Consider the following 21,403-nt stretch of genomic DNA (forward strand, 5'->3'; position numbering starts at 1 on the left):
TAGTAGAGAAATAAGGAACCCATTCCTTCTTTAGCACTTTCAAAGAGGGTGTGACTGATGACACCTTCGTTTTGGACTTCTGGTCTGCAGAACTGTGAGACAGTACATTTCTGTTGTTTTGAACCCTCTTGTCTGTGGCACTTTGTCACAGTAGCCCTAAGAAACTAATAAGGATTTTCATACTTAGAAATGGGATGTTGCTGTGATAAATACCGAAAAATGTGAAAATGATGTTTTATTGGGTAATGAATAGAGACTGGAAATATTTTTAGGTACTTGACAGGAAAATCCTAGAGTTCCTTAAAGAAGCTCTTGGCAGAAACGTGAGTGTTAGAGTTACTTTTGATGGAGTCTCAGATGGAAGTGTTATTACAAAGTAGATGAAAGACAATCCTTGGTATTATGTGTCAGGTAACTTGGCTGAATTGTGTTCTGTTGGGTGAAAAATAGAACTTGTAAGTAATCAACTTGAATATTTAGCTGAGGAGATTGCTAACCAAAGTTTTGAAAGTGCAGTCCAGTTTCTCCTTGCTGCTTATAGTAAATGTGAACTGTGGAAAAAAAGAGAGAGAGAGAGATAAATTTAAGAAGAAATTGTTAGGAAAAAAAAAGTCCCAGAAGATTTGGGACATTTCCACCCTATTCATGATGAAAATATTGAGAAAATGTCTTCTGGAAAGAAAACAAGAATTGGATAATCAGTTGCTAAAGCGATTAGATATGTGACTTCTGGATCTAATCAACTATCTCAGTAGAAATTCTGTCAGCAGAAGCTCAATGGGACAGAGAAGGGAGACAATGAAGGAAGACTTTTGGGCTTCCGGGATTCTACAAGCATGAAAGGGATAGAAAAGCCATTTGGCTGTGAACATGTGTTGTCTTTTAAGAAAACGAAATAATCACTTCAAGGATGGTTCAGAGACCAGGGGCCTGCAGCTGCCACCACAGTCCGCGAGGTCAAAGGCCAGAGAATTTGGAGGATCCACTGTTTCAGTTTCAGAGGGTAGGGCTGTCTCCTTGTTTCCAAGACTAAATGAGTAGAGCCACCACCCAGGACCGAGGGTGTGGGATTGCCATGTCTGATCTGAGGTCACAACCCTTAATAATTTCACATGTTCAAAATTCTCTTTAACTTTCCATTAAAGTACTTATTGGATTTCAGTTTTTCACCAGTATTTGGCCTTAGATAACATTTATCACCCACTTTAGACTACATTCTCAAGCAGTATCACTCCAGTAATACCCAGGTGCAGTGCTCAAGGGGCTTCTACTGCCCTACACCATCCACAAGTTAAGCCTCAAACAGAAGGACTTGGCTCCCCTATGAGCAGCACAAAAGAATGCATCTTCTATATGCCATGTTCCCAGCACCAAACTCTGGGGCAGGGATTCAGCCTTGGGTTCTTCCATGTTCATTTGCTATTACTAAGGGAATCCTTGTTAAGTTTCTTCTCCACTAACTAATTCTTACATTTAGTGAGTGAACAAATGCAGGCCCAATAGGAAACCAGAAACTATTTCTGAATAGACGAATAATTATCTACAGAGGATAGCAGGACTTTGCTCCAAAATCCTAAGGATCTCTGCTGTGATTCACCTATGGGGCCTGCCAAAGGCTCCAAGCACTATCTCTGTCTACTATTGTCACTTCGAGCACCATTGGATCTGCTGGGTCCTATGGCCAAAGCTACAAAGCATCTTGCATGGCAGCCTATACCTGTTGCAGATCCTTCTCTTATAGGGCCCACACAAAACTAAGCACTGTCTGGATCACTTAGTAAATGGGCCAGATTAGCAGATCCAAATGAGGAGGAATGTGTTGCCTTTCAGATCCAAAGAGATTTAGTAGGTATTATACCTTATTGTACCTTTTTTTTTTTTTTTTTGGCTTCTAGGAGGGGCCAGATGCAAAAGCTTATTCTCTACCTTAGAGGGGATATCTCCACATGTGTCCACCACTGGACCCCTCAACAATTTCCATAAGATAGAAGGTCCTTAAATTTTGTCAGATTAGTGTCCCACTCTGAGATATGAATGTTTTACCTATAAGTGTAGAGTAGTTTCTACTTGTTGCTCACTAGGTCTACTCAGAACCATATAATTGATATAAAAGGCCAATGTGACGTGATGTCCTGTGGAAGGGAAATGCAATCAAAGTCACTGTAGACCAAGTCGTGACATAGGACTGGACAGTTGCTATACCCCTGAGGTAGGACAGGGATAGTGTACTGCTGGCTTTGCTAGCTGCAAGAAAATGCTTATGATGGTCGTTACTAAGATATCACAAAAGAGGCATTATCCTGATCAATAGCTGCGTACTGAGTACCAGGGAAAGTGTTAATTTACTCAGGCAGTGAATTACATCCAGAAGATCAGCTACAACTGCAGTCATCCCCTGGTTAAGCTTGAAATAATCCATTATCATTCTCCAGGATCCATCTGCCATGTGCACAGGCCAAATAGGCAAGCTGAATGGGGATTTGGTGGGAGTCACCATCCCTTGCCTCCTTCGAGTTCCTGATAGTAACACTAAACTCCACAATCCCTTCAGGAATAGGATATGGCTTTTTGTTCACTATTTTCCTAGGTAGATGTGGTTCTAGTGGCTCCTACTTGGCCTTTCCCACTGTAATAGTCCTCACTTCACAGATGAGGGAACCTGTGTGGGGATTCTGCCAGTTGCTGAGTATAGCTGTTCCAAGTCTCTTCTCGATCTGATAGAAACACCATGAACCTGCTGACATGTTGAATTTGGACTTCTAGACTCTAGAAATGTGAGAGAATAAGTTCCCGTTATTGGAAGCCACCCATATTTTGGTACTTTGTTATGGCGGCGCTAAGAAACTAATACAGAGCCTCAGAGAGGACGTTTCCATTCTCAGCTGCCAAGCATTTTGGGACATCTACAGTGTTTGATGGTTACTCTGGATTTCTCTGAGATTCTTCAGTCCCTTCCTGCTTCTGTGATGACTAGACTACTCTGTTCCTACTGAAAGGCGGTTACTTTTCCGAGGAACAAGTGCAAAGCAATTAGCCGGGCCCAAATCTCTATCGTGTCCTGTTGACAGGATTTGAAGTCCCCAAACCAGAGGTCATCTTTAAGTTGGAGCAAGGACAGGAGCCATGGATGTTGGAGGAAGAAGCCCCGCATCAGAGATGTTCAGGTGAGTAATTGTGAACCAGGAAGAAGGGGAGACATGGAAGTATTTTTTTTTTCCTGAAAAAGGCTATTGCTACTCTTTTTAAAGGTTCTACACTTTGGCCGGTGCCGCGGCTCACTAGGCTAATCCTCCGCCTAACGGCGCCGGCACACCGGGTTCTAGTCCCGGTCAGGGCACCGGATTCTGTCCCGGTTGCCCCTCTTCCAGGCCAGCCCTCTGCTGTGGCCAGGGAGTGCAGTGGAGGATGGCCCAGGTGCTTGGGCCCTGCACCCCATGGGAGACCAGGAAAAGCACCTGGCTCCTGGCTCCTGGCTCCTGCCATCGGATCAGCGTGGTGCGCCGGCCGCAGCGCGCCAGCCGCGCCGGCCATTGGAGGGTGAACCAACGGCAAAGGAAGACCTTTCTCTCTGTCTCTCTCTCTCACTGTCCACTCTGCCTGTCAAAAAAAAAATTAAAAAAAAAATAAAAAAAATAAAAATAATAAAAAAAAAAGGTTCTACACTTTGGAAGTTGCTTGAAGATAAATAGCATTGGCCTCTCAGAATAAATAGCATTGGCCTGTCAGATACCAAATTTTTCTTTCTCTACCTCACAGTTAAAAATTGTTTGGCTTTTCTCCAGGAAAATTGCCCCAGTTCCCATCCTCTGGATCATATGCTGACTTTTTCACTGTGGTTATTTTTTACTATTAGAGTGGATATTTAATAGTACCTAACTGTGATTTTTTCATGCTTTCTTCTGTTTTTTTTTTTAAAGTTTTATTGAGAGTCAGAAAAAGAGAAAGATAGAGATAGTGGCAGATACAGAGAGCTCCCATCTGCAGATACACTCCTCAAATGCCCCTAACAGGTGCTGAAGCTGAGAGCCCAGAACGCAATGCAGGTCTCCACACTGGTGGCATGGACTCACCTGCTGCCTCCTAGAATATGCATTAGCAGGAAGCTAGAATCAGGTACTTGGATATGGGATGCAGGCATCTCAAAAGCAAAATTTGAACTGCTATGCCAAACACTTGCCCCTAGACCACTCACTGTTGACACAGATATAGAGCTATACATGAGAAGGTTTGCCAAATGAATTCAAACTCACTCCAAATGTGTCTCTTCATATAAGATTATTCTCATTTGTAATGGAGATTCTGAGGCAACCAATCTCCCACCTGCTGGTTCACTTCCAACATGCCTACAATAGCCAGGAATGGGCCAGCCCAAATCCAGAGACCAGAAACTCAATCCAGGTCTTCTACATGGCTGGAAGGAACCCACCCACTTGAGCCATCACCTGCTACCTACCAGGGTGCACGTTAGCAGGTACCTGGAATTGGGAATGGAGCTGGGACTCAAACCTAGACTTTCCTTTTTTTTAAAGATTTTATTTATTTAGTTGAAAGTCAGAGTTACACAGAGAGAGAAGGAGAGGCAGAGAGAGAGAGAGAGAGAGAGAGAGACGGTCTTCCAGCCACTGGTTCACTCCCCAATTGGCCACAATGGCTGGAACTGTGCTGATCTGAAGCCGGGAGCCTGGAGCTTCTTCCAGGTCTCCCACGTGGGTGCAGGGGCCCAAGGACTTGAGCCATCTTCTGCTGCTTTCCCAGGCCACAGCAGAGAGCTGGATCAGAAGTGGAGCAGCCAGGTCTCGAACCAGTGCCCATATGGGATGCCAGCACTGCAGGCAGCGGCTTAACCTGCTACACCACAGTGCTAGCCCTAAACCTAGACTTTCATACATGTGGATGCTATCATCCCAACCCACAGCCTAACCACTAGGTCAAATGCCTGTCCCCTCATTGTGATTTTTAACTTGCAATCCTCTGATGAGAGTTATGATGCCAAGCATCTTTGCATGTGCTTGTACATTTTTAAATGAAATGTCTATTCAAATATCTTTCCCACTTTAATTGGATTGTCTTTTTTAAATTAATGTATTGGATCGCTTCCCGGCCGTTGGCTAAGATCAAGTGTAAATTAATGTATTGGAGAGAGACAGGCAGATGGACAGGCAGACATCTTCCATCCACTGGTTCATTTCCCAAATGCCTACAACAGTCAGGGCTGGGCCAGGTTGAAACCAGGAGCCAGGAACTCCACCCATGACCCCTACATGGGTGGCAGGGGCCCAGGTACCTGAGCCATCTTCTCCTGCCTTCCCAGGAACATCAGCATGGAGCTGGGTAGGAAGCACTACTATGTATGATGCCACTGTTGCAGGTGGTGGCTTAACCAGCTGCGCCACAATAGCAGCTCCTGTCTTATTGTTGAGTTTTAATATAGTTCCTTTAGATGCAACTCCTTTGTCAGATATATGCTAATACTCTGTTTCAATCTGTGGTTTGCAATTTCATTTTCCTACTAGTGCCTGTCAAAGAGCAAGAATTTTAATTTTGCTAATATCTGATTTATTATCTTTCCTTATTGTTACTGCTTTTTATTATCTGCTGAAGAAATATTTGCCACCACAAAATAATAAAGATTTTCTCATGTTGTCTTCCAGGAGTTTTTATCAGTTGAGGTCTATGATTCATTTTTTTTTCTGGTCTGTAATGCAAGAGTTGATGTTAATTTTTCACTACTGATTAATTGTCCCAAAACCATTTGCTGAAGAGATTTTCTCTGTTTTTCCATTTAATTTCCTTGACATGTTTATCAAACTCAATTGACTTCACACAGATGCTTCTTGACTTACTGGGGGTATCGCAATAAACTCATTGTAAGAGATGTACGATTTGGGACATGCTCAGTTGGACTTGCTCCAAATGGTGCAGTTAGAAATGTGCCAGGGGATTCCAATTCAATCCCATCAAGGTGGCATGTACCAATGCCATCTCACTAGTCCAAGTGATCAATTTCAGTTCACAATTGATCACACTGATAGGTCTAAGAGTCAAAGGGATCACACATACAAGACTAGTGTCTGCTAATACTAACTGATAGAATCAAAAAGGGAGAGTGATCCAATATGGGAAGCGGGATACACAGCAGACTCATAGAATGGCAGATGTCCTAAACAGCACTCTGGCCTCAGAATCAACCCTTAAGGCATTCGGATCTGGCTGAAGAGCCCATGAGAGTATTTTAGGCATGGAAAGCCAAGACACTCTGGCAAAAAAAAAAAAAAAAAAAAAAAAAAACTAAATGAAAGATCTCTGTGAGTGAGATCCCAGTAGAAAGAACGGGCCATCAAAGGAGGAGGTACCTTTCTCTGAAGGGAGGAGAGAACTTCCACTTTGACTATGACCCTGTCTAAATAAGATCGGAGTTGGCGAACTCAAAAGGCTTCCATAGCCTTGCCAACTCATGACAAGATCCTAGGGGGATTACTGATGCCATAAACAAGAGTGTCAAATTGTTAAGTCAACAACAGGAGTCACTGTGTACTTACTCCTCATGTGGGATCTGTCCTTAATGTGTTGTCCAATGTGAATTAATGCTATAACTAGTACTCAAACAGTATTTTATACTTTATGTTCTGTGTGGGTGCAAACTGATGAAATCTTTACTTAATATATACTAAATCAATCTTCTGTATATAAAGATAATTGAAAATGAATCTTGATGTGAATGGAATGGGAGAGGGAGCAGGAGATGGGAGGGGTGCAGGTGGGAGGGAATTTATGGGGGGGAAGCCATTGTAATCCAAAAAATTATGTAAATTATATTTACTAAATAAAAGTTTAAAAAAAAGTAAGTTGAAAATATCTTAAGTCAAAGATGCTTTTAATACACCTAATATGCTCAGTGTGTTTCACTTTTACACCATCACAAAGGTGGAAAATCCTAAATTCAGCTATTGTAAGTTTGGGATCATATATACATATGAGCCTGTTTCTGAGCCTTCTTCTCTATTGAATTAATCTATTTCTCAATCAATTTTTAAAAAGTGGGTTTTATTATTATTCCGGTATGGTGCAGCCAACAGATCAGGTGACAGCTACCACTGAAAAGATAGTTTTTACACACCGTTTCCAAGAGGATGGGCCGTGCCGCACCATGGGGAGCCACGTGGGAAGCACAAGGGTCCATCAGGAGGCAGAATGAATGAGCGTCAAGCACAGACCAGAACATTTATTATGGACTTTGTGGGAGGGAATGGACCAGGCAGGGTAAGCAGGCTGGGCAAGTCTAACATTGGTTAGCCTGGGGCTGGTGGTGTGGTACAGGGAGTTAAGCTGCAGCCTGTGACACCAGCATCCCATATCGAAGTGCCAGTTCATGTCCCAGCTGCTCCATTTCCAGTCCAGCCCCCTGCTAATATGCCTGGGAAAGCAGCAAAGGATGGCTCTAGTGTTTGGCCACTGACTCCCACATGGGAGACCTGGATGGGCTTCCTGGCTCCTGGTTTCAGCCTGACCCAGCCTTGGCTGTTGCTGATATTTGGGCAGTAAACCAGTGGAAGGAAAATGTAAGCTTGCTCTCGCTCACTCTCTCTCTCTCTCTCCCTCTCCCTCTCCCTCTCCCTCTCCCTCTCCCTCTCCCTCTCCCTCTCCCTCTTCTCTCACTCTCTCCCTTTCTCTGTCACACTGGCTTTCAAATAAATAAAATAAGTCTTTTTCTTTCTCTAGCGATTAGCTAGCCCTGGAGGGGCAATCTTTCCAGGATCAGCCAAGCCCAAGAGTGTAAAGAATAAAATAAATAAGAAAACACAGTTAATACATAGCCCTGTACACACACCCATACTATTTTATTACTGTAGCTTTTATAGTAAATCTTCAAATCAGGTAGTATAAGTTTTCCAGATTTTCTTTTTTTTCTTTTTTTTAGTTACTTTAGCTCTTCTAGGTCATTTCATTTCCACATAGATTTTAAAATCAGTTTTTAATTTTATCAAAAAGGCTATTGGGATTTTGTTTGAAGTTGAGTTGATTCTATAGATCAGTTTTGGGAGAACTGACATCTTAACAATATTGAGTCTTGTAATTGATGAACATAGCATATTTTTACAGTTATTTAGATTGATGAGACTGGCGCTGTGGCGTAGAGGATTCAGCCACCACCTGCAGTGCCAGCATCCCATATGGGCACCGGTTCGAGTCCCGGCTGCTCCACTTCCAATCCAGCTCTCTGCTATGGTCTGGGAAAGCAGTGGAAGATGGCCCAAGTCCTTGGGCCTCTGCACCCATGTGGGAGACCCGGAAGAAGCTCCTGGCTCCTGGCTTTGGATCAGCACAGCTCTGGCCATTGCGGCCAGTTGGAGAGTGAACCAGCGGATGGAAGACCTCTCTCTCTTTCTCTCTGCCTTTCCTTCTCTCTGTGTGTAACTCTGACTTTCAAATAAAATAAAATCTTTAAAAAAAAAAAAAAGTGAAGTAGTCAGCACACAAACCGGCACCCACATAGGATGCAGCATCACAAGCTGTAGCGTAACTTGCTATGCCAAAATGCTGGCCCCATAAATGTTTGTTAAATAAAATTATTTATTTGAGAGGGAGGGAGGGGAAGGAAGAGAGAGAGCATGTGTGCTTCTGTCTTCTGGTTCACTGCCTGAATGTCTGCAGGGGCCAGGACTGAGCCCCAGACACGACTTAATCTTTTTTTTAAAAGATTTATTTATTTATTTGATAGTTAGAATTACACAGAGTGGAGACGCGGAGCGAGAAAGAGAGACCTTCCATCCGCTGGTTCACTCCCCAATTGGCTGCAACAGCCAGAGCTGCACCGATCCGAAGCCAGGAGCCAGGAGCTTCCTCTGGGTCTCCTGTGTGGGCACTGCGGCCCAAGGACTTTAGCCATCTTCCACTGCTCTTCCAGGCCACAGCAGAGAGCTGGATCAAAAGTGGAGCAGCCGGGACTAGAACCTTCCCATATGGGATGGCGGCACTGCAGGCAGCAGCCTTACCCACTACGCCACAGCACCAGCCCCATGACTTAATCGTAAGATTTACTGAATGCGGCCATTCAAGAGAAAACCCAGAAGGGGAAAACTCACTACATGCCCATCACTTCCTCTGGTTTTTGACTCCCCTCCAAAATCTTCTTGCTTTGTATTGTTTGCTTTTCTTCTTTTTGTTTTGTTTTCTGTAGATTATACTTGCTCTCTATAGAAGGATCTTTATTTAGGAGTTCACTTCTCCATACCTAAAGTAGAGCTGTTACAACTGATTCTTGTACGTGGATCTTGTTATGACATTTGCTAAATTCCAATAATTCTACTGGTCCCTTTTGTGAATATCCTGCATTTCCCTTCACATATGGTCTTGTCTTCTTATCATTTCCGTTTTATCTGTATGCTCTTTATTTTTATTTTATCTTTTTCTCAACCTGAAGGCAAAAGCTTTTGGTCTTTTACCATTAAGTGTATGTAATAACTGTGGTTTTTCTCACATACTCTTTATTAATTTGTTGCAATTTCTTTCTCTTTGGTGATTAGTATATTTAACATGACTGGATGGTAATAGGGATCTGTAGTTTGATAAGATATTTTTTAATTATGTATTTATTTATTTGAAAAGCACAGTTAGAGAGAGAGAGAGAGAATCTTCCATCTGCTGGTTCATTCCCCAAATGGCTGCAACAGCCAGGTCTGAAGCTCCATCCAGGTCTTTGACATTAGTGGCAGGGACCCAAGTACTTGGGGCATCTTGCACTGCTTTCCCAGGTGCATTGGCAGGGAGCTGGATAGGAAGCAGAGCAGCCAGGACCACTTGTCAAAAATCAGTTGGCTGATACAGGATGTTAGCATCACAAGCAGTGGCGTAACCCATTGCACCACAACACAGGCCCATTCTCAGTACTTTCTCTTCTTTTATTGAGATAACCATTTCACCCTGCTTAAAAGTATGTGTTGAATTTCACTAATTTTAGATGTTAAATTGACCTTGCTGTCCTAGGATAAACCGTACTTGGTCATGGTATATTACCTTCTTTTTTTTTTTTTTTTTTTTTTTTTGACAGGCAGAGTGGACAGTGAGAGAGAGACAGAGAGAAAGGTCTTCCTTTGCCCTTGGTTCACCCTCCAATGGCCGCCGTGGCCAGTGCGCTGCAGCCGGCGCACCGCGCTGATCCGATGGCAGGAGCCAGGTGCTTCTCCTGGTCTCCCATGGGGTGCAGGGCCCAAGCACTTGGGCCATCCTCCACTGCACTCCCGGGCCACAGCAGAGAGCTGGCCTGGAAGAGGGGCAACCGGGACAGAATCCGGCGCCCCAACCGGGACTAGAACCCGGTGTGCCGGCGCCGCAAGGCAGAGGATTAGCCTAGTGAGCCGTGGCGCCAGCTTGTATATTACCTTCTTATGTATTTCTTGATTCTTGCTAGTATTTGTTAAGGTAATTAATCTCCATGTTTATGAGAGATAGTAGTCTTTAGGTTTTTTTCCCTTATAATAACTTTAAGTTTGCTATCCTTTTAATGCTAATCTTATAAAATGAGTTTTGAAATTTCATACCTGCTGTGTTTTCTGAGTTTATGTGAAATTGCTATATTTGTTGGAAGTTTTCAATGTTTACTCTCCTGTTTTATGATTTTGTATAAAATTACCTGAAATTTTATAATTTTTACTAAATATATGTTAAATTTCACCATTGAACTCATTTGAGTCATCTAAAGTTGTCTTTGTGAGACTGTCTTTAATTTCTTTTTTTTTTAAAGATTTATTTATTTACTTGTAAGTCAGAGTTACACAGAGAGAAGGAGAAGTAAAGAGAGAGAGAGAGGTCTTCCATCCGCTGGTTCACTCCCTAGCTGACTGCAACAGCCAGAGCTGCGCCAATCCGAAGCCAGGAGCCAGGAGCCGCTTCAGATCTCCCACGCAGATGCAGGGGGCCAAGGACTTGGGCCATCTTCTACTGCTTTCCCAGGCCATAGCAGAGAGCTCGATGGGAAGTGGAGCAGCCGGGTCTCGAACCAGTGCCCATATGGGAGGCTGGTGCTTCAGGCCAGGGCATTAACCCACTGTGCCACAGTGCCAGCCCCATAGTTGGAGATTTTAACATACCTCTCTCTATAACTGGTAGTATAAGCAGACAAAAGAAACTGTAAAAGGTGGATTTGAACATAATCAGCCAATATGGCCTAATTGACATGCACAGGTTACTACCTACATCCAACAACTGTAGAGTAAACATCATTTTCAAATGCACATAACACACTCACCAAAATAGATTTTTGGGGGGACTAAAGTCAAAACAAATTTCAAAGGATTAAAATCATACACTGGGCCGGCGCCATGGCTCACTTGGTTAATCCTCCGCCTGCAGCGCCGGCATCTCATATGGGCGCCGGATTCTGTCCCGGTTGCTCCTCTTCCAGTCCAGCTCTCTGCTGTAGCCCAGGAGTGCAGTGGAGGATGGCCCAAGTGCTTGGGCCCTGCACCCGCACGGGAGACCAGGAGGAAGTGCCTGGCTCCTGGCTTCGGATCGGCGCAGCGTGCCAGCCGTAGCAGCCATTTGGGGGGTGAACCAACAGAAGGAAGACCTTTCTCTCCATCTCTCTCTCTCACTGTCTAACTCTGCCTGTCAAAAAAAAAAAAAGTTGCAGTTGTCTTTGTCATTAACTTTATGGCATAAACTTACACATACTGCATATTATATTACACAGGACCAGTAACTCTTCTCTCAGTGCTGTCTCTCACATGGCCATTATTTCTAACTTAAAATCAACATCTGTATAGTTTCCTCAATTCATGCTTTCCTTAAATTTCTCATCTTGTCTTCAATGCCTGCCATGACTGAAGCTTGCCCCTACATCCAGTCTTTTTATTATTTTGTGCTCTACTATCCAGATAATACTCAGTTGTGCATGTTTGTTCAGGATGTCACCCATGAAATGGCCTTGCCTATGCCAAATTTCTTGCTCATCCTCATTTCTGTTTCCCAATATGCCAGGTGCTTTTGCCCCTAATAATTTGATAAGTCTCTGAAAATAAGAGCTTCTGTCTTACTTTCATTATTCAAATGCTAAGCATGAAGAAGATACTTATATTAATAGTAACTAATTGAATTTGTGGGGGATAAGAATAGAAGAGTATTTTTGCTCTCAGAAGGATTTTTTTTAATTCTGAGAGCAATTCAATGGAACACAGATTGTTATTGGAAAGTAAAGACAATGGTATCATATTTGAAAGTTTATATTTGTGTAGAGTGTTTCTGTTGTAATAGAAGTCCATTAAAATTATTAGCAAAGTGAATAGCATAGAGAACGTCTGCTTAAGTTCAGAAAAAAAGTCTTGGGTCTGGTGTGCTGGCACAGTGGTTTAAGCCACTGCTTGCAGTGCCTACATCCCATATTGGAGCACTAGTTTGAGTCCTGGTAGCTCCACTTCAAATCCAGCTCCCTGTTAATGCACCTGGGAAAGCAGCTGGAGATGGTCCGAGTGCTTAGGCCCTGCCACCCACAAGGGAGACTCAGCTAGAGTTTCTGGTTCCTGGCTTTGACCTGGTCTAGCCTTGGTTGGTTGGGGCCATTTGGGGAATGAGCCAGCAGATATAAGATCTCTCTCTCTCTCTCTCTCTCTCTCTCTCTCTCTTACTCTGCCTTTCAAATAAATCTTTTTTAAAAAAAAAAAAAAGGAAAAATGTCTTACTAGTATTGTGATCAGATAAATTTTCAAAGTAAAATATTCTTGAACTGCTTCATGAAGCACACATACCTTTTTTTTAATGGCATAGAAGAAAATGCTAAAAAGGCTTCGTGGAGGAAGAGGCCATGACATATTCTTTAACTTGGGAATCAATCAGACTGACTTGAGGCATTTTTACGAGTGGCGAGTAGAATATAAGCCTATAGGAGTATCTTTTTTTTTTTCTAGACTGATGATTCTTCATCTGTGTACTGTTGGTAGAATCGGTGGACTCAGGAGAGGGAGCAAACTTTTTACAGTAAGCACTGGCACTAGTGATCTCAGTCTTATCTGGTACAGCCATAAGCTTAGAATTTAATAATTGAGGGGCCAGGGCCGGCGCCGCGGCTCACTAGGCTAATCCTCCGCCTTGCGGCGCCGGCACACCGGGTTCTAGTCCCGGTTGGGGCGCCGGATTCTGTCCCGGTTGCCCCTCTTCCAGGCCAGCTCTCTGCTGTGGCCCGGGAGTGCAGTGGAGGATGGCCCAAGTGCTTGGGCCCTGCACCCCATGGGAGACCAGTAGAAGCACCTGGCTCCTGCCATCGGATCAGTGCGGTGCGCCTGCCACGGTGGCCATTGGAGGGTGAACCAATGGCAAAGGAAGACCTTTCTCTCTGTCTCTCTCTCTCACTGTCCACTCTGCCTGTAAAAAAAAAAAAGCCTTTATTGTGGGAGCAAACTTTTTACAGTAAGCACTGGCACTAGTGATCTCAGTCTTATCTGGTACAGCCATAAGCTTAGAATTTAATAATTGAGGGGCCAGCATTGTGACTTAGTAAGTAAAGCTGCAGCATACAATGCCAGCATCCCATATGGGTGCTGGTTGATGTCCTGGGTGCTCCCTGCTAATGCACCTGCTTGAGCACCTGCACCCATGTGGAGTCCTGAAGGAACCTCCTGGCTCCTGGCTTTGGTCTGGCCCAGCCGTTTCCATTGTAGCCATTTGGGCAGTGAATCAGCAGATGGAAGCTCTCTCCACCTCTCTCTAACTCTGACATTCAAATAAATAAAAGAAATCTTAAAAAAGAGAAGTTACTAAATGACAAAGCAGAACTGCTTCTAAAACCATGCTTAGGAAGTCAGTGCTTAACATTTTCAGAATATGTTGAAGCCAAATGTATAAGAATACAGAAACAAATTCAGAATAGGAGGATGACTGCAGCATAGTGGGGTTACTGAAGTTCACAATCAGGTATTACATGCTGTGTAGAGAACTGGGAGAGGAGCTGGTGCGCTCCAAACACAAGAAAAGATAAGAAAATTGAAAGGCCTACTTGCCTGGTTTGATCAGTTTATGCTGTGTATATGCATTGAAATATTATACTGTGTCTCATAGAGTATTACATGTTAGTCGACAAATTTAAAATGAAATAATTAATTGAAATCTCTCACTGACTAAGCCAATTAAATATTTTTATTTAAAAATTATTTATCATGAATCAAATATGTCTTAGGCACTGAAATGGTATTGGAAACACCTGTGACAATCTCAGCAAGAATTGCATATGAACTACATCCAAGGTAATTGCAGTAATAAAGAGATTGTACGATATAGTGACTAAAATACTTATCACATTGAAGGATTTCCACTTGTTCAATTTGGATTAACTGATGTGGTCCTTTTTGTCTTAATGCTGTCTATTCTTACGTCAATTTTACTCTTCCTTTCTCTTTTTAGATGGGATTAAAGCTTCTCTAAAAAGAAGTTCTGGAAAAGCTCCATTTCACAGAGAAACAGAGGGCCAAGCTACAAGAGATGAGTCCTTGTGTTCCGTGTTAGAACTGTGGCAAGGTGCTGAACAGATAAAGAGATGCCAGGAAAAGCACACCACACCTCCGGTCCATGCTGCTTTCATCACTAAGAAAATAATGAATGCAGAGTGGGATTGTGAATATAAAGACATTGGAAAATGTGCTCCTCCAAACCCAAACCTTTTTCCTTCACAGAGGAGACCACATAAACGTGACACATTTGGGAAGCGCTTGAAGCATGATTTAGACCCGCATATTCATAGTAAAAGCAGTGCAGCAAAGAACTTCGATAAAATTATTGGACATGGTCACGTTTTCACCCAGGGCTCTTCTTACGCTAGCCATGAAACCATGCACACAGGAGGGAAGTTCTGCGAAGGCAATCAGTGTGGCAAAGTGCTCAACCTCAAACACACACTCAGTCAAAATCTGAAGTTTCCTGCTGCAGAGAAAGCAAACACACGTAGTGAATTGGGGAAGATCCTCACCCAAAAGTCACGCCTCTTTGCACCCCAGAGAATTCATACCGTAGAAAAAGCTCGCGAACTCAGCAAGTGTGTGAATGTCTATACCCAGAAGCCACTGCTCAGTATATATCTGAGAGTCCATAAAGATGAAAAGCTGTATGTATGTACTACATGTGGCAAGGCCTTTATCCAGAATTCAGAGTTAATGATGCATGAGAAAATCCATACTAGGGAGAAACCCTACAAGTGCAGTGACTGTGGAAAGTCATTTTTCCAGGTGTCATCTCTGCTCAGGCATCAGACGACTCATACTGGAGAGAAACTCTACGAATGCAGTGAATGTGGGAAAGGCTTCTCCCTCAACTCAGCCCTCAGCATACATCAGAAAATCCACACCGGAGAGAGACATCACAAGTGCAGTGAGTGTGGAAAAGCCTTTACCCAGAAATCGACACTCAGGATGCATCAGCGGATTCACACGGGAGAGAGATCCTATATATGTACTGAATGCGGGCAGGCCTTCATCCAGAAAGCCCACTTGATTGCACATCAAAGAATTCACACTGGAGAGAAGCCTTACGAATGCAGCGACTGTGGGAAGTCGTTCCCTTCCAAGTCACAACTCCAGATGCACAAGCGAATTCACACGGGAGAGAAACCCTATATCTGCACGGAATGCGGGAAGGCCTTCACCAACAGGTCCAATCTCAACACCCACCAGAAGTCTCACAGCGGAGAGAAGTCGTACATATGTGCTGAGTGCGGGAAGGCCTTCACCGACAGGTCGAACTTCAACAAACACCAGACCATCCACACTGGAGAGAAGCCCTACGTTTGTGCCGAGTGCGGGAGGGCCTTTATCCAGAAGGCAGAGTTAATCACACACCAGAGAATTCATACTACAGAGAAGCCTTATAAGTGCCCTGACTGTGAGAAATCCTTCTCCAAGAAACCACATCTCAAAGTCCATCAGCGGATTCACACAGGAGAGAAACCCTATATATGTGCAGAATGTGGGAAGGCCTTCACCGACAGGTCGAATTTCAACAAACACCACACCATTCACACTGGAGAGAAGCCCTATAAATGCAATGAATGCGGAAAGGGCTTTACCCAGAAATCAGTTCTCAGTATGCATCGCAATATTCATACCTGAAAGCAAGCCCAGTACTTGAACATGAGAGCACCTTATAGCACAAGTCAGGTCCAAATATGTGTTAGAAAATTCCTCCAAGGCAGATCTGTCTGAGTGAGTTGCATTCATCAGGCTGTCTCACCTGAGATAAGAAGAATTGCTCAGACTCTCTAAGAATGCATTGAGAGAGAAGGAATTGCCATTTTTGTTCAGCCTCACAAAATATAGCCGAATTCATGCCAGGAAAACTACTGTCCCTTTGATGCATGAGGAAAAGCCTTCCTTGAGAAAGTAGTCAGCCCTCTGTGTCCACGGATTCCACATCCACCAGTTCAACCAACCTTGGATCAAAAATATTCTAAAAAATAACGTGTCTATACTGAATATGCACAAATTTTTTTCTTGTTATTATTCCCTAAATAATTCAGTATAACAACTTAGCATTTTCATTGTATTAAGTAATTGTATAAGTAATCTAAAGGTGATTTAAAGTATACAGGAGGATGTGCATAGCTTATATACAAGCTGTGTGCCATTCTGTGTAAGGGACTTGAGCATCCATGGATTTGGGTATCCACAGGAGGTTCCTAGAACCAATCCCCAGTGATTCCAAGGGATGGTGATCATAAGGTGAATTGTTACCAAATTCTTATAGGAAGGAGAGGGCAACCTTACATAAATGATAATCATGTTTAATGTGTTATATTAAGCAATTTAAAGTGACAAAATGAAAGTTGAAACAATAATCTATTTGACATATAGACCTATTCTTAGTTCCATAGAGCATTTGTGGCAGAACACATTGCACAACAACAGAAATGGTTTAAGTAAAATTCTCTTTTCAAATTTAGAATAATTTTATCAAATATGTCAGATATGTTTCTTACAGAACATTTCTATCAAGTGAATCCATAATTGAGAAGTCATTTTGGTTTTACATGCACACACATCTGCAGGTATAATTTTACACATTATCCTATCATTCATACTGGTTTCCATAGCATAATGTTCTTACCTTCTTTCACTGTGCGAAAAATGCATAATCACCACAGATTTCTCTCATTCTATTATGCATGTCCTTTTGCAATGTTACTTTCTTGTTTCTCTTATTAAGAGGTGGCATCTCTACTGCTTGACTTTGAACTTCGCTATGTAAATTACTTTGGCCAATGGACATTAAAAAGAGGCTCAAGAAGTGTGAGAAGACTGCCTGAGGCTTGCACTGTCTTGTTGCTCATTAAAATCCAGAGATCTCTATGTCAGGAAGCTCAGATCACTCTACTGTCTACTGTGGGATGAAAACCCACACAGAGCAGAGGCAAGCCAACCTGGCTGAGGGCCCTTCAAACTAAGTAGCCTGCCAACCATCAGACATAGGAATGGGCCTTCCTAGACCTCCAGCCCCAGCCAAGGCAGCCAAGCCAACCTGCAAAATTGTGAAATAAAATCATTATCATCTTAAGCAACTACGTTTGGGTCTAGTTTGCTGCATAGAAAGCGCTAAGTCATACTTGAAAGTGTATTTTGGCAGAGATATTATACTAAATCGTTAACACAAGTGGTATTGGCTTTGGGCCTAGATGCAGATGGAGACTGGAAAAACAGTGAGGAAACTGTTAATAAAGGCTCAAAAAAATAGCAGTCCTTGTAATTTGGTAAGGAAACACTGCCAAAGCAGTGACCATGCTATGTAGACAGATAAGAGAATGTACCAAACGCACTTAGGCATCTGGCTAAATAGATTTGCCAGTATATGGTAGTGTCAGTTTGCTCATATGAAAAGGTACAGAGATGAACTAAAGTAATAATTGTGCCATTGGCAAGCGGAGTTCAGAAGAAATACAGAATATTTAGTACTTAATGGGTTGGAAAATAACTGTTTCACATTACTAACCTCTCCAGCCATCAAAAATTTTCAAGGTTAAAAAATATGGCCTTAGGATCAAATCATGTGTGTGTTAAGACCCTAGTTGGTGCTTGGAGGACTCTCAGCTACACTGAAGGGCTTCTGAATATCTTTACAACATTGTCCCACAGTAACTTGACACACTACTCAACATAGAAAGAGGCCTTTGGAGCATGGAGTAGATCCAAACCAGATTCATGGGAAACCCATCATGTTCCTTGTTGAGTTTCACCAGTGAAACTACCTCCATGTGGGATTAAAGGGACTGAAGCCTTTCAAACTGAAAGGTAGCCTCCTAGACTCTCCTCTTTAACTTCTGTCAACAGGATACAAGCCAAGAAAGTTACTCATCTGCAATCATGGGCCATTCCTTATGGGAAGTAAAGGACATCTCAGAGGGAAGACTCAAGAACAATGCGTCAAAATGGACTAGGAAGCCATTCCTAGAGAGAACTGTGCCCTAATCCAAAAAAAAAAATCATTTTCCCTGGAAGTGGGAAACCTAAAAATATTTCTCTGGGATTTCAGAATTGTTATGGAACAGTGACTAACAGGCACCTCTTGTTCCTTCTCATTTTGAATGAAAGTTATTGCAGCTATCTTGTCCCTACATCACCATTGTGTATATATTTTGTGTGTGTGTTGGGAAGAGGGTCATATAACTTGTCATTTAGCATATAGGTGTCTGAATCAAGAAACAGGAGCTGTACCCAAGGAGCTCCAGCCATATCTGAACCTGATACAGAAGACTTGAAATCCTGGATTTGAGCCTCATGTCATAATTTTGAATGAGACATTTGGAGGTCCTGGAGTGGGGGTGAATGTATTTTGCATGGAGTAGTAATGTGAATAATTTGTGACCATAGGCACATTGTGTTAGAAAAATTCTACAAATTTCTCCTACCCCTATATGTGTTCCCATTTTTGAGTCATTTCTCTTTGTGTTCCAGTTATGACAATATCTTTTCATCTGTCTACAAAATTACTGATTTTCCCCCCACCCTGGCTCTGTCATGTCTACTTATGGATCCATTGAAGGCGTTCTTCGTCTTAGTCATGTTTTATAATTTTTATTTCCATTTGACTCTTATATTTCTCATATTCCTACTGAAATTTTCCATCTCTTCATGCTTGTTCATGTTCTCCACTACCCCTTTGTCTTGTCTTGGGCTGCTGTAACTAAGTTCCAAAAACTAGGTGGCTTATAAATAGCAGAAATGAATTTCTCACAGTTCTGCAGGCTGGAAATCTGAGGCCCCTCTTCTAGGTTGCAGATTGTCAACTTCTCGTTGTATTCTCACATGGTAGAAGGTTGACTAGAGTTCCTTTTTTAAGCGTACTAATCCTATTCATGAGGGCTCCATCCCCATGACCTAACTACCTCTCAAAGGCTCCACCTCCTAATACTATCACATTGGTGATTAAGAGTTCAGAATATAAATTCTTGGGATACACATTTAGTATGTAATGCCCTTTGACATTTTAATGGTAGTTATTTTTAATTCCCTGACAATTCCAATAACTGGGTCAGCAGAGTATGGGTTTGTTTATTGCTTTGTATCTTGGCAATGGGTGATTTTCTCTTGCTGTTTTGCATCTAATCATTTTCGGTTGAATGTTGGACATTGTATGTAGGGTAGTAGAGGCTGAGGTTAAATAATATTTATTCTGGAAATAGGCATGGCTGCGTTTCTGTTAGGCTGTTAATGTGGTGGGATTGAGCCTGTCTAGTCAGGACTTGGGCTGAGTTTGGGTTTTATTGTTGCTGTTGTTCCCTTCAATACCACAGATTTCAAATTACTCTTGTGTTACCTGATATGTGGGGTAGACACCGGTTTCCCAGAGAATTTCTCACAATGTTCTTGGACCACACTTGCCATTAGGCCTTTCCTGTGTGCCTGCACAAGACCTCAAGGAGGGTCTCTCTCTCTCTCTCTCTCTCTCTCTCTCTGCTCTTGCTTTTCCTTTAGTAGTAGATGGCTGTTATTATTTGGTTCTTGCTGACCTGGTGATGCAGAACTTGTCCTAGACTAGCATCGGTTTTTAGTCAGGCCCTGTATCCCTGTCTTTGGATTTTTTTCGGTAATCCTGCTTCTTTTCTCCTGGTAGAAGGCTTTGAATAATCTGGGCCCAAGATGGTTTCCTGCCCTTATATCATGGATAGATTTTTTTTTCTACATTTCCCTTCTAGTCACAGTGGATCCTCACCTATGTCCTGAGGGCAGCAAAGTTGGCTCCATTTCTGCTAGTGACTTAAGGCTTTTGTTCCATAGGAGAGTAGGATCCCACTGGGGTTTTGTGTCATATCTGTATTAGCAGCTGCCCCCTTACAGGTCTACACCTAATGAAGGGAGACTTTCTCTAGTTCCCTCCCCTCTCCCACTGTTTCTTGTGAGCAGGAAGTGGAGGTCTGTAGAGAAGAGCCTGCAAGTGGGAGCCAACTACCCTTAGGTCTGCAGCTGCCAGCAGTTCTATATTCTTTTTTTTTTTTTTTTTTTTTTTTTTTTTTGACAGGCAGAGTGGACAGTGAGAGAGAGAGACAGAGAGAAAGGTCTTCCTTTGCCGTTGGTTCACCCTCCAATGGCCGCCGCTGCAGCCGGCGCACCGCGCTGATCCGTTGGCAGGAGCCAGGATCCAGGTGCTTTTCCTGGTCTCCCATGGGGTGCAGGGCCCAAGCACCTGGGCCATCCTCCACTGCACTCCCTGGCCATAGCAGAGAGCTGGCCTGGAAGAGGGGCAACCGGGACAGAATCCGGCGCCCCGACCGGGACTAGAACCCGGTGTGCCGGCGCCGCAAGGTGGAGGATTAGCCTATTGAGCCACGGCGCCGGCAGCAGTTCTATATTCTTATACCATCCTACACTTAGTCTTCAGCAATTCATTCAACTATTGCTGAATTCTTACTGCTTGGATAGTAGCCCCTTCTTCCTTCCTACTCTGCCATGGGTAACCAGTGATAACTTTCTGCTTGTCTTTTCTTATATTTCAAGATGGTTAGTTGCTCTGTGGTCTTAGTTCTCTAGTGGGTCCAAGAAAAGATGATTTTATAGATTACTCAACTTTTTTATTGTAAAGATGGGAGCAGTGCTCTTTCCAGATGTCTACATCCTAGGCAAGCCAAAAGTCTGGACATTACCCCCTTGGCCACTACTATCAGATTGTATGCCCCTTTCCAATGTGACTTTGCCACTTCACCCATCAAGAGGTGGAATCTATTTCTCCAGCTCTTGAAACTGGGCTTGGACATTTCTTTGAGCTGTAGGACATCATCAAATATGACCCAAGCAGAAGTTTCATAAGTACTTGCACGTTGAGGTTTGCCCACCCTTGCTGCTCTTGGAAATCCTGAGCCCGCATGTGAAAAAGTCTAGGCTGTGGTGTTGTAAGATGATATAGCTCACAGAGTGATGGAGCAGTGACCAGTCATCCTAGT

General features: G+C 43.0%; 1 protein-coding gene across 2 annotated transcripts in view; it reads left to right on the top strand.

Annotated features, from left to right (window-relative positions):
• The window catches only part of ZNF81 (zinc finger protein 81), a 57,593-nt gene extending 40,883 nt beyond the window's left edge, over nt 1–16,710 (top strand). The window contains exons 4-6 of one of the 2 annotated variants that reach the window (XM_070067002.1): nt 3,069–3,164; nt 14,165–14,231; nt 14,389–16,710. In XM_070067002.1, the coding sequence (XP_069923103.1) occupies nt 14,216–14,231; nt 14,389–16,085 (1,713 nt within the window). In that variant the 5' untranslated portion in view covers nt 3,069–3,164; nt 14,165–14,215 and the 3' untranslated portion in view covers nt 16,086–16,710. The remainder of the gene's footprint in view (nt 1–3,068; nt 3,165–14,164; nt 14,232–14,388) is intronic. The other variant, XM_008272556.4, reaches the window with a different exon arrangement.
• The last annotated feature ends 4,693 nt before the right edge of the window (nt 16,711–21,403 follow it).

The sequence above is a fragment of the Oryctolagus cuniculus genome, chromosome X, assembly GCF_964237555.1.
Source record: "Oryctolagus cuniculus chromosome X, mOryCun1.1, whole genome shotgun sequence".
NCBI classification, from domain to species: domain Eukaryota; kingdom Metazoa; phylum Chordata; class Mammalia; order Lagomorpha; family Leporidae; genus Oryctolagus; species Oryctolagus cuniculus.